The sequence below is a fragment of the Thalassophryne amazonica genome, chromosome 3 (assembly GCF_902500255.1).
Source record: "Thalassophryne amazonica chromosome 3, fThaAma1.1, whole genome shotgun sequence".
Taxonomy (NCBI): domain Eukaryota; kingdom Metazoa; phylum Chordata; class Actinopteri; order Batrachoidiformes; family Batrachoididae; genus Thalassophryne; species Thalassophryne amazonica.
The window spans coordinates 105,087,161-105,101,540 of record NC_047105.1 but is presented as its reverse complement, the minus strand read 5'-3'; the positions used below and the strand labels follow the sequence as shown (position 1 = coordinate 105,101,540).

The 14,380-nt window shown below is 41.3% G+C and overlaps 1 protein-coding gene across 2 annotated transcripts in view; it reads right to left on the bottom strand.

Annotated features, from left to right (window-relative positions):
- The window catches only part of LOC117507380 (transcription initiation factor TFIID subunit 4-like), a 52,264-nt gene extending 38,707 nt beyond the window's left edge, over nt 1–13,557 (bottom strand). For both annotated transcript variants that reach the window (XM_034167230.1, XM_034167229.1), the window contains exons 1-3: nt 12,449–13,557; nt 7,859–7,992; nt 7,440–7,559 (exon numbers count right to left, since the gene is read on the bottom strand). In XM_034167230.1, coding sequence (XP_034023121.1) covers nt 7,440–7,559; nt 7,859–7,992; nt 12,449–12,917 — 723 coding nt within the window. In that variant the 5' untranslated portion in view covers nt 12,918–13,557. The remainder of the gene's footprint in view (nt 1–7,439; nt 7,560–7,858; nt 7,993–12,448) is intronic.
- Nucleotides 13,558–14,380: the final 823 nt, after the last annotated feature.

Here is a 14,380-nt window from a genome sequence, read left to right as displayed (position 1 = left end):
TGCTTTGTTCTCCATATGAAGCATACCATCTCTGTGCCAGGAGAGCGGCCAATCTGAGACAGTGTAAGTGTCTCACTCTCACAAAGCACAACAACTGTCCATTCCTGATTACCTATTTAATATGTATGTCAGTTATTTTTCTTAATCTGTGACATACCACAGAAAACGTGCACAGAAGAGGGAACTACAAGGCATAATTTCAGGGTCTGTATTCATAATGTGTGAATAAGGTACTGGCAATACAAAAAATATATATATGCAACAAAAATTCAAAGAGTGAATGTCAAATCTCTCAGGTTGCCTTCTATAAACGTACCCACTCCCTGCATGAAAAGGACTTGAGTGTGCGATTTCAGTTGTTAAAATGTTTGAAGGCTTATTACTGGAATCATAAGAGTACAGTAGCACTTTCAGGTTGCCATAGTGATGTATCAAACCCTCATGACAAGCCAATCTGCAAGGATGGGCACAAATGTGGCAACCTGTGTTAACAACCCTCATGATGTGGGGTACACCATGTGTTAAATTTCAATTAAATGGTTAACGAGTCTGGTCCGCTTAGGAGTTTTTCCTTACAGTTGTCATCAATGCACTTCCTCATGCGGTGGCTAAATTCTTCTTGACCATGTTCATGTGTGACCCTTTGAGATGACATATTGTGATTTGATGCTGTATAAATAAATTAAAGCAGGCCCAGATTATGAGAACAGGTCCTCAATGGCTCATATTGGCTTGAAAAAAAAATCTTAAAAAGAAGGCATTAAACTTCAGCTAGTTTGGCAGATGCTACATGGGAGACTCGAGCAAAGATTGGATATATTTCCTTACTTTAAAATCTTTCTTTGTTCCACTTCACTGTGAAGCTGTGACTGGTGATGCAACTGGCAAAACCTGCACTATCACCAGGTTCTCCAAACACATCCAAAGAAGGCTATAACTTCTCCAGAGATGTCATGAGTGTCTTATTAGCTTCCCTCACTTGTCTCCTTCTTGCATGATCACTCAGCATTTGAGAACTGCTGACTCGAGATATATGTTCCATGTAGTACCATGGTTTTTGTAACTCATCATGATTGATGTAAATGAAGTCCAAGATATATTCAGTGGCTTGGAAATGTTTGTTAGGGATGTCTTGACCAGGGTTTGTTTTTTTGCCCCAATGCCGATCCAAGTAATCTGAGTATCAGCCAGTACGGGTCATCAGCGTGTGCTTATTTATTTGTCTGTCTGTTGACAGGATTATGTCAAAACTACGGCACAGATTTTAAAGACATTTTCACAACAGATAGATATTAGGCCATGGAAGACTCCATTATATTTTGGAGGTGATATGGATATGAATTCGGGATCAATGATTACGTCAAAAGTACTTTACGGATTCTCACCAAATTTGCGCCACAGATACATATTAGGGCAAGGAAGACTCCACTGAATTTTGGAGGTGATCCGGATCCGGATTCTGGATCAAGATTTCACTTTATATAGACTTTGAAGGATTACATCAAAACTACTTCACGGATTCTCACCAAATTTGCGCCACAGATACATATTAGGGCACGGAAGACTGAATTTTGAAGATGATCCGAATCCGGATTGGCTGACATCAGAAATCTCGAATTTCTCCATTTCTGAAAGTGGAGAAATCCATTTCTCCATAATCTCAAAAGTCAAGTATTTTTTTTTTATATGGTTCATCAATTCCTCTTACTTCACCACTATAGTAGAAACAAGGACATGCAGCGTGATACTGACTAAAGGACATTTTATTTGTTAAACATACATTCACTGTCATTAGTGTGATCATTATTATTATCATCAAGTGGCAATTTTATTTATTTATTTATTTATTAAATATCTTAAAGGAAACCTATACAAGTTTGGTCAGTTTTTTTTTTCTTCACATTGTTCTCTACGGAGTTCCCCCTACAGCTTGGAAGTGCATATGTCACAAAAGTATCATAAAAAAACTCATTGCTGGCCCTCCCTCCCTACCCCCCACTCGCCATGTGCATTTGATTTTATGCAATCCATGGAGCCGTATCAAGAAAGCGACAATCCAGAAATACACAGAGAACAGAATTTAGCTCAGGTGGATCTCTCTTTCTCACCCTCTGTCCCTCTTGCCTGTGTGATTTCTCTCTCTCTTTCTGTTTCTCTCTCTCTCTCTGCCTGTTTCTCCTCCCTCTATCTCTTTGCCTGTCTCGAGTGTGCGCGCTTTCTCACTGCTCCTCTCCCTCAATTTCAATGGCGTTTTATAGACATGGGAAACATACGTTTACATTGTCAAAGCAAGTGTTACATAGAAAAAAAAAAATTACATACATAAGATACATACATAGAATATCGTTAACATACAGTTAACAATATTCTACAGTAAATACATGTGTAAACAGCAGATGTGGGATTGAAATAGTCATAAAAATTGTGCTTTCAGTGTAAAAATATACTATCCTATAAAATGTGTTATATTATATATAGATAAAATTACATAGCAGGTTAATCTCCTGTTTTGGGTTTATGGTGGTTTATGTACATTGCGCCTACTTTTTGTGTTGCAGCAGCTCACAAACCTTGCTGCTGTGTTTGCACATTGTTGTACATCACCCAACAGATAAAGACGTTTTTTGATGTTGGTCATGCTCCCAAAGTGTTTTTGGGTGTTTGTGATCTGTGGGAAGTACGTGTCTCTGATGTCTTGGTACAGCGAGCCGGTGGTTAGGAAGTGCAGCTCAGTCTTCATCTCGTGTTGTAAGCAGTGGGTGTGCAGTCTGTCTTCTCTGGGGAGCCAGGTCTGTCTGTGGTGGCCCTTCTCCACAGCGAGGCTGTGCTCACTGAGTCTGTACATGGTCAAGGATTTCCTGAGTTTTGGGTTGGTCACAGTATTCAGGTATTCTGCCACAGAGTACTGCCTGTTTAGGGCCAAAGAGCATTCTATTTCTCTGGTTTTTGGTTGATTTTTTTTTCCACGTGTCACATAGTTATGCCCCATGCAGCACTTGCGCCGCGAGGACATATACAACCCCTGGCAAAAATTATGGAATCACCGGCCTCGGAGGATGTTCATTCAGTTGTTTAATTTTGTAGAAAAAAAGCAGATCACAGACATGACACAAAACTAAAGACATTTCAAATGGCAACTTTCTGGCTTTAAGAAACACTATAAGAAATCAGGAAAAAAAAATTGTGGCAGTCGGTGACAAACAGTACTCTTCAGCAATCTGGCTCCAACTTTCTCTGATTGCTGTTGCCAGATCAGCTTTGCAGGTTGGAGCCTTGTCATGGACCATTTTCTTCAATTTCCACCAAAGATTTCCAATTGGATTAAGGTCTGGACTATTTGCAGGCCATGACATTGACCCTATGCACAATCTTGAAAAATGATTTCATCATCCCCAAACATCCTTCCAATTGATGGGATAAGAAAAGTGTCCAAAATATCAACATAAACTTGTGCATTTATTGATGATGTAATGACAGCCATCTCCCCAGTGCCTTTACCTGACATGCAGCCCCATATCATCAATGACTGTGGAAATTTACATGTTCTCTTCAGGCAGTCATCTTTATAAATCTCATTGGAACGGCACCAAACAAAAGTTCCAGCATCATCACCTTGCCCAATGCAGATTCGAGATTCATCACTGAATATGACTTTCATCCAGTCATCCACAGTCCACGATTGCTTTTCCTTAGCCCATTGTAACCTTGTTTTTTTCTGTTTAGGTGTTAATGATGGCTTTCGTTTAGCTTTTCTGTATGTAAATCCCGTTTCCTTTAGGTGGTTTCTTACAGTTCGGTCACAGACGTTGACTCCAGTTTCCTCCCATTCGTTCCTCATTTGTTTTGTTGTGCATTTTCGATTTTTGAGACATATTGCTTTGAGTTTTCTGTCTTGACGCTTTAATGTCTTCCTTGGTCTACCAGTATGTTTGCCTTTAACAACCTTCCCATGTTGTTTGTATTTGGTCCAGAGTTTAGACACAACTGACTGTGAACAACCAACATCTTTTGCAACATTGCGTGATGATTTACCCTCTTTTAAGAGTTTGATAATCCTCTCCTTTGTTTCAATTGACATCTCTCGTGTTGGAGCCATGATTCATGTCAGTCCACTTGGTGCAACAGCTCTCCAAGGTGTGATCACTCCTTTTTAGCTGCAGCTAACGAGCAGATCTGATTTGATGCAGGTGTTAGTTTTGGGGATGAAAATTTACAGGGTGATTCCATAATTTATTCCTCAGAATTGAGTGAGTCCATATTTTTTTCCCTCTGCTTGGTCTAAAAAGTAACCGTTACTGACTGCCACAATTTTTTTCCTGATTTCTTATAGTGTTTCTTAAAACCAGAAAGTTGCCATTTGAAATGACTTTAGTTTTGTGTCATGTCTGTGATCTGCTTTTTTTCTACAAAATTAAACAACTGAATGAACATCCTCTGAGGCCGGTGATTCCATAATTTTTGCCAGGGGTTGTAGCATCCGAGTCGTCCGTCCGTCCGGCCGCAATTCATTCACTGCAACGTAGCTCGGCACCTATTGCTCGCAAAAACTTCATATTTGGTGGGTACATGCCTTGGAGGAGTACTTCACATGGGTTCGAAGGCCAGTGACATAGACCTACTTTTGAAGGTCACCAATGGTCACAACTGTCAAATCCTTTGCCGCAACGTAGCTCGGCACCTATTGTTCGCAGACACTTCATATTTGGTGGGTACATGCCTTGGAGGAGTACTTCATATGGGTTCGAAGGCCAGTGACCTTGTCCTACTTTTAAAGGTCACCGATGGTCACAACTATCATATCCTTTGCCACAACATAGCTCTGCACCTTTTGCTCACAGAAACGTCCTATTTGGTGGGTATTTGCCTTGAAGGAGTACTTCGCATGAGTTTGAAGGCCAGGGACCTTGACCTACTTATCAAGGTCAGCAATGGTCACAACTGTCAAATCCTTCACCATAACATTGCTCGGCACCCATTGCTCGCAGAAACTTCATATTTGGTGGGTACATGCTTTGGAGGAGTACTTTGCATGGGTTTGAAGGCCAGTGACCTTGACCTACGTTCCAAGGTCACCAATGGTCACGACTGCCAAATCCTTTGCCGCAACGTAGCTTCGCACCTACTGCTGGCAGAAACTTCATATTTGGTGGGTACATGCCTTGGAGGAGTACTTCGCATGGGTTCGAAGGTCGGTGGCCTTGACCTACTTTTCAAGGTCATCAATGGTCACAACTGTTAAATCCTTCACCTGAAATTTGTTCGCCGCAATGTACCTCGGCACCTATTGCTTGCAAAAATTTTATATTTGGTGGGTACATGCCTTGGAGGAGTACTTTACCAATAGTTGCATTTGTTTGAAGGCTACCGACTTTTTATGGTCACTGTTGGCCACATCCTCTAAATAAATATAATGTCAATCTCCAATTTTTCCACTGTGTATCCCAGTTTACATCAAACACATGAGGGTTCAACCAAATACTTACCCCACACATGTACATATTACTGTACTTTACATGGAAAATAGTACTGCGCGCGGGGCATTTCATAACGAATGTCTCTAGTTTTCTTTTTGTTTTCTTATAATTTAGTCTAATAGTGTTTGTGTTTGGTGGCTCTGCTTGTGTTTGTGTAGAGAGTCCCAGAACCAGCTGGCTGAGGAGACATCTCTCTACAGTCTCTCTATGGATCAGGGCTTTCTTACAGAGCGTACTGGGGTTACAATTTTTAAGGTGGTCATAAAATTTATTGCTCTCTTTTGAACTTTAATAATTAGTGAGTATCGTCATAATTCTGCTCTGGATGCATTGTTTGGTATTTTCTGTTGGACACAGAGGATGGATTTGCAGAATTCTGCAAGCAGTCACAATTTGATGTTTGTCCCATTTTGCACAATCTTGGTTGGCAATCGGGGCCCAGACCTCGCAACCATAAAGAGAAATGGGTTCTATGATGGAGTCCATTAATTTGAGCCAGGTTTGAATTGGGATGTCTACTTTGATGGTCTTTTTGATGACATAAAAAGCCCTTCTTGCCTTGTCTCTCAGGTCATTAGCAGCGTTTCTGTGTAGGCTCTCAGTTGTCCAGGTGGTTTCCATAGTAGAGAAGCTTGAATCTTCAACTGGACTGGGTTGCTTGACGTGCTAACTAGAGCACAATAGGTGCTAATTAGAGCTATTGTTTAGTCACTAGCCTACAGCAGTCGGCCTCTCGGTAGGAGGGGTCTGGTTAGGTTAAAAACTCCAGCTTTTGTTGGCTTCTGGTTTATTCTTCTCTACAAGAGACAAGACAGAAGTCAGACTACCAGAGCAAGAATTTTAGCTGAGGAAGCTTCTGTGATTTGAAGCGAAACGTCCTCATGTCAAGCAACCCAGTCCAGTCGAAGATTCAAGCTTCTCTACTATCATTAACAGCGTTGTTGAAATTGCCTGTGGTGCTGATGTTTATTCCAAGGCAGGTGTAGTTTTTTGTATGTTCTAGGGCTGTTTTATCCAGGAAGAAATTATATTTGTGTGACTGGAGGCTGTGTCTTTTTTGGAATATCATAATTTTGATCTTGGTTACATTCACTGTTAAGACCCAGGCTGTTGTGTGGGCCGCTGAAGAGGAGGTACTGCTGGCCCACCACCACCAGATGGCGCCCTGCTTGAAGTGCGGGCTTCAAGCAGGAGAGGGCGTCATAGCAACCGGGAGTGACAGCTGTCACCCGTCATCAGCACCAGCTGTCACTCATCCACATCACCACCACCATAAAGGCCGGACTGCAACTCCACCTCCCCGGCGAGAAATCAGCTACCTTGGAGGTAATTTTCTCTGCTGAACAAAACATTGATTAATAGTCTGAACTTCTTTGCAGCCGTTTTCCTGTGGTGTTGCCTTATCTGTGGGATTGGCGTTTGGTGTGATCAGCGACGGCTTCGCTTCACACCCCAACCGGATAAGTAGTTAGACAGGAGCTGCACGAGTGTGTGATTGGAGGTGGAGGTGCTCCCTCCCATAAGAACACAGACGGTGGAATTACTGAGTGTGCGAACTCACACTCATCAAAACTGTTTCTGTTCTCTGCCAGCAGTACCCGGTCTGACAGCTGGAGACGGTGGCCACCTGGGGCTCCAGGACTTGGCGGCTCCGGTGTTCTTCAGATCCGTTGGCGGTGAGGGCCGTGTGGGATCCGGCTCGGTTCAGGATGGACGTCTCCTATCCTCAAGCCTGCCCACGTCACTCAACATTTAATTGTCTGTGGTACCAAAACTGTATTTGTCTGTATTCTGTTGTGCACTTCACAACATTAAATTGTTACTGTTGTGAAGAAATAGAAACAGTACGATACTCTATGGTAAATCTGTGTGGAGTAGGAGATTAGAGAGGAGACACCAAGACACCCAGACAACCCTGAAGAAGTTACAATCTAATGTGGCTGTGACTGAAGAAATTTTGCATACCTGAAGAAGAGGTGGCCTGTGAAGAGTTGTGGTAGCATTCATTGATGTTGGGTTTGGACAACCCTGCCGGATAATGGTGCTGGGGGCCACTTGTCTATTGACAATGGAGTTTCCTGGGATCTGAGACAAGGTGCAATGCATGAACATCTCAACATACATTTTTAATCTATAAACTATAAATCCCTGATAAAATTTAAATTCAAGACATTTGTTTTCTGTGAAAATAGGAATAACCTACCTTACCAACAAATAACAACCACCCATGTTCCCACATGCCCACATGACTAACAGCTGATTTACTACTTCACTTATTAACAGGTGCTTTCCAGCGCTATAGGCAGACAGGTAGCGTGTGTATGTTCGAGTGAGAAGTAGTGGTTGCAATAAAAGGCGTTTTTCAGCTCAGTGTGTTAACTCACTTGGCTTGGAGGCATGTTTGTTGGTGTCATCGTCCGTGGTGCCACGCTTCCCTGTGCTTGTGCTTGCATCTGGGCCAGAGTCTGCTGAGGAATCAGCAGCAGCTGTCCACTCTCACTACGAACAAGCACCATCCCTGAAGCAAATCACAAAACAGTCAACATTTAGTTCAATAGTAAAAACTGCTAAGGAGAGAAGAAAATTAACAATTAAAACTGTTGTTAAACTACATTCCTTTTTCACACACAGCATCCAACAACAAACTGCTGTGATTATACAGCATTCATAAGAAACCACAGTGATTAACGCAAGATGCATCATGCTGCTGAAGCTGTACAGAAGGCAACGCATAAATTTCAAGCACATAATTTAGGGTTGGGTTTAAGGTTGCATATGAACTGTGACACTGGGTAGTTGAAATAACAATGGGTGCCATACTAATAGCAATTTGTGGTTTGTGTACTGTAACGTTATCAACACAACAGCCTTTTTTTCTATAACTGATACTTTATTTTCTGTGTATGCATTCCCCTACAACATCCCCCGAATCAATGCAGAATGTTATTCTTTGTCACCAGAGTTATTCAAGTTATATAATACAAACTAGTGTATTGCCCATGGGGATCCACAGACTCTAGATTGGGTAGTGTTTATAAAACAGGTAGCTGACATTTTTCAAGGTTGGTAATACATTATGCAAAGTTTCTATTAGAGCCCGACCGATATATCGGCCGGCCGATATTATCGGCCGATATAAGCCCTTTTCAAAGTACTCACTAAAGGCTGAAATTTTACCGATAGAACGCCGATAATTTCTCATAAACAGAACAGTTACTGAAATAATGTTTGTCGGCAATGTAAAATGTCCTTGCACCATATGTCCAGTAGATGGAGCTCTGACTCCATTCAACTGAGAGCTGCTTACACCCCTGCTTAAATGTGTTCATCACCGACCCCCGTAGTTCGCCGTCACACTGCACTGATCGGCTGAAAAAAGCATACAACTAAGTTTATAAGGCTCTATATCCTTATCCTGAACCTATATCTAAGCTGCAGCAACAAGAGGTACAAGATCAGATGTATTTCACAACTCTTTTTAAGGATATGTATTTGCTAATTTCACAAAGGTTTAATTCTTGATTGCATTTTTTGAACTTGAAAATTCTTCTGTTATAAAGCTAATCAATATGAGGACAAAGCTTCAGCTTTTAGCACATACCTTATTTTGTTAAGGGTCAAAAAAAGAACATTTTATTCATTTAAAAAAAATAATAATATCGGTTGATTTATCGGCTATCGGCAAATCAGCCGATTTATCGATTATCATCCCAATATCGTTATCGGCATCGGCCACAAAAAATCCATATTGGTTGGGCTCTATTTTCTATAATGATTTGGATTGGTGTATGAGTCCAGACTGTAATTAGCAACATCCATTGTTCACTGTTGTGACATAATATCCATAATTTCTCAAAAAATGTTAGTCCTATCAACATTCTGTTTTAGCAGCGTTCATCCTTGACCCAAAATACATAAGCATACCAAACAGTAAGTACCAGTTCTCCCCAGTTTCTCCATGTTTAAAGGTACACATACACACATACACAGAAGCCACTTTCTTTTTAATATATAGATGATTTACCCCCTGGTGGAATGGCGTGTGAGTCCAGAATGTAATTATCAACATCCATTGTTCACTGTTGTTAGCTAATGTCTGTAGTTTCTCCAAAAATATAAGTCCTATCAAACATTCCGTTTTGGCGGCATTTATCCTTGACCCACAATACATAAGCATACCAAACAGCAAATGTCAGCTCTCCCTAGTTTCTCGGTGATCAAAGCCATACACACATGTATGCATACACGTACACAGAGGCCACTTAGCTTTTAATATATAGATTCCTATATTTGTTCACGTACGTATGTAATCGCGGACAACAGGAGTATTAGAACAGGCAGGTTTTCATTACCCTCCAAATGTGCAAACTGAAGTAATTAACTGAGAATATGCATAAAGGAAAAACCTGCTAAAAAAGTTGTTATGCAAGGTGGCTTTTCAGGCCAATTCAAAAAAGCCTTATGTCAAAAACAGCAATGTAAACAGTTTTTCTACTAATATGTATATGTCGCAGACATGAACGAGCGAAGTCCTTCAGACTTTTTTTTTTTTTTTTTTAAGTAAATGCTTAAAGGGAGCATTAGCATGACTAAAACCTTTCAGCTTCTGGGGGGGGGGGGGGGGGGGGGGGGCTCCACCTCCCCAGACCCCTGCCTTTTTAAGCATTTTTCTTTATTTGCCTCTCACATGCTTGGAAGCTCCTCACCATCTAACCATGTCATTTATGTCCTTAAGACTTTTTTCATTAAAATGGGTCTTGGGAGCATGAGCATGGCTGAAACATTTCAGCTTCTGTGGGCCCCTCCCCCCAGACCCCCGCCTTTTTAAGCATTTTTCTTTTTATGCCTTTCAGCTTCTGGGGGGACTCCACCCCACAGACCCCCACCCCCCAACCCCCACAGACCCCCCACCCCACTAATTACAGCCCTCTTAACACCCTGCCACTTTAGGCACTTTTTTTTTAATGTAGATGTAAATTAATATTCATAGTATTCAGCTAGTTGACAGTAGCGCTGTACAATATGGGCAAATTCTCATATTGCAATATTGTCATATCAATATAATATACAATATAACTGATTTCACACAAGGTGCAGCAACAGTGAAATTAAATATTCTTAAACAAAACAGTAACAATACCACACTCATTTTGCACTCATCATAAGGTTAGACTACAGTGCCCTCCAAAAGTATTGGAACACTTAGTATTTCACACATTTTAAAAATACAAGAAATACAAAAAATGAGGAAGATAATGTTAGAAATAACATTATCTTTTTTATTTTTCTATTTTTTTGTATTTTTTGAAAGAAAATCTATAAAACTTGATAATATCTATAAATAATAATCAGTTTCATTGCCAGTTTTCTTCAGACAAGTCAGGGATGGAAACATGAACATTTCCAAGTCACTGAATATGTCTTGGACTTTATTTACATTAATTATGAAGAAATACAAAAGTTTCTTTCACCAAAACATGAAATCTAGGCTTTCATCTCAGAAGTACTTTCTGGCAAATTATAGCTGAATTTTCAGGTCTTCTTTTTAAGAAAATCCTCCTCTACACCACTTCATCAGGAAGCTGGATTTTATATTTTTAATTAATTTATATCAAGTTGTAGACATTTGCTTTCAGCTTGAATTCAAGGAAGATAAATTTAGATTTATTTATTTATTTGTTTTTGAAATGGCATAAACAAATGAAAATGTGTGAAATGCCAAGTGTTCCAATACTTTTGAGTACAGTTGAGAAACACTCCGTGGCATGTGTGTTTTTAAGTGAAATGCATAATCCTGGTGTCACTCAGACAGCAAAATTAAGCGGTTATTTAAGTCCTTCAGACAGCAAATTAAGACATTAATTTGCCTGCTCGTTTAAAAAAAAATCAGTGGAGAAAAACGCGTATACAAGGCAACCTGAATTAAAGGAGAAATGCCACTTTTAACAACCTGGACCTCATTTCTGGCATAAAATACAGTCGTTTACTGACCAATATAACATTTGTGTCATTATTAGTCCATGGTTCAAACAACGTGTTCAGTTCAAATCTGAGGTGAACATTTTTCTTCTTCTACTAAGATGGATTAGAACTTTTTGTGGTACACAATACCATCTACTGGACAGGAGGACCCTAGCAGTCAATGTGACTCACTGATTTCAAAATGCAGCTCTTTCCAACCAGACATGCTGTGCCGTGACATGGCAATCATCTGTGTCCAATTAGATTTCAGGGGAGTCCAGTGCAACCCTGGCCTCCACTCTAGCCCAACCCATGCCAGGAAGTGTTCAACATTTGGCACTTCCTGTTTTATTGTGCACTCAAAATTTGGTACTTCCTGTTTCAGTGTGAACTTGCCACTGAGTTCCCACGAGATTCCATGGAATCTCGTCTGTCAATCCAGGAAGTGTTTGAAATTTGACATTTCCTGTTTCACTGTAGACTCAAAATTTGGCACTTGCTGTTTGGGACTCCCTGTACCATAGAGCGAGCTTCGCTTGTATTACAGGGTCACATGCCATACATAAAGCCAAAAACATTATAAAATACACAAAGCTGTACATGTTGATGCTATGGCAACATTGGGTGGAAAAAAATGACATGGTAATATTTTTGGGACTTACCATTTTGTCACCATTTTTAGTGGATTAACAGTTCTCAGGAGAATCTTACCAGAATAACTGTTTTCGCATTAACAGAGAACCTGGCAGTCACATTCCATCAGTTAATGGAAATGATGTCATTTTGCTATTCTGCTTCATTAACATACTGAAATTATCACTCAACTTTTATTTAAATCTGTAATGGAAACTCAGGTAGCATCAGTTTTTTTCCCCCCCATACTGTGCAGTCTGAATTTAATGCTATGAATCTTATCTGATTGTATTTAAAAATGAGGCTAATTAGGAATTGCGTCCTTTTTTTTTTTTTTTTGGATAACACATAAAATAGTTAAAAATTTATATGCCACTTGCCTGGGGGGATCTGGATGTTATGTACACTGGGTTGTCCCGGGGTGTTCTGGGACAGCCTTGGCACCAACATCTGTGATGTGGGGGGTCGGATTCCACCGAGACCACCAACTACTGGAGCCCGTGGAGCTGAGACAGCATGAGGAGACAGAGGCTGCTGTGGAGCTGAGTGGAGGATTGTGGTGGGAGCCTCTGCCTTGATGATGTGCGACACAGAATTGGTTGTCTGGCTGTTGTTCTGCATGCTTATAGCCGTCTGGCTGCTTGTGTTGACAGCTGGACTCGGCACGGGGGCAGCACTTCCTGAAACGTGAGAGTTCATCATCGTCGGGCTCCCATTGAAAGTCTGTGCAGAGAGCGAGCCCACTTTACTCTGCTGCTGATTTGGGAGAGGAGCTACAACGCCAGCGGCTACAAGTGTTTTCTTATGACAGGGATCGAGTCCCGTGGTCGAGTCGGTCGGCACATCCATAGCTGAACCATGAGGAGGTCGTCAGGAGGAGACCTCCTGCACTTTAACTTGCTCAGAAGGAGCACAACTTTACTGACTTTCCCTGTCAACTCCGGTCTCTGTTTTTTGTGTAAACCGGGAGAGAAAGAGCAAAACAACATGAGCAGTTCCAGCGTACCTGCTTTTGGTCTTGACCAAGTCCCAGCTGGACCTTAGCTCGCGCTATTTTGTCTCGGCACTAGTTACCAGCTGCCTCGTGTCTAACCGAGTGGTTGTTGTGAGACAAGGACACTTGTGAGTCTCGAGAGCGTATAGCCCGACAAACTTGCGCTTCATTCACCTGTGTGTGTGTAAAAACAGCTTATCCAACGGCCCGCACACAAGCGCCATCTTCACACTCCTGCGAGCTTGTGAGAAATGAGCTGCTCATCCGAGTGACGTACGCACACGCGCGACAAACACGACGTCAGCTGTGATTGGCTGAGCAGCCCTGTAAAAGGCGGTACTAATGGCTTCAGCTGTCATTCCTCGAGAAGCTCGACGCGGAGCGTGTCGAACGGACCGCACACCAAACGATTTCATCGGATATCGGGCCGTCGACGGCGTGCCTGCGGTTCCGCCGCCGGTGGTCCTTTTCCACGTCGAGCCGTGTGACTTTTAGGAGAGGAAGAACGTGGTTTGCAACCATTTAATGGACCGCACTTTAGAGTTTAGTCCTGGTCGAAGCCTTATGCAAGATGGCTGCAGTATTTTGGCCAGCCAGCGCGAGACAAGTTGGTGTTATATGGAGGCGCGTGAGGAGGCCACGCCCACCTCCTTTTTGAGATGCACTAGTCACGAGGTGTAAAAGTGACTCAAACCCAGAGTTGTGACTTTACATAAACCGACTTGACATACATAATGATTCACTTTTAACTTAAATAAAATGGTATATGTTAGTAATATTCAGACTCTAAATCTATATCAAATCTTGTAGCAAGGTGAAGTCTAGGTTTTATATATATATAATCATTTTGGTTTTGGGGGGGATTCCCTTGATAGTACATTGGTCCATGGAGTTCAATCCCTACTTGAGCTACAAAGATATGTCACTCCATTAAATAACTATCTAAAACATACAGAATGTTATAATACGACCAGGTCCATAGTTGGATATTTAATTACATCCGCCGATGGCGTAATAAAATCATTGGCTTTTATTTATTTATTGGTCTGTCTGTTAGCAGGCTTACGTCCAAATTACTGCATGGAATTTGATCAAGATTTACTTTATATAGGCTTTGAAGGATTACTTCTATGGACCCTACAAACACAATATAGACATGATCTGCATGTCAATAAGACGTCTAATGTTTAGTGGGTAGATATTAGGGCACGGAAGACTCCACTGAATTTTGGAGGTGATCAGAAATCTCCAATCGAGATTAAACAATGAAAATGTGCTTGGAGTGCAAACTTCACCCTTAATTCAGTAGGTTAAATAA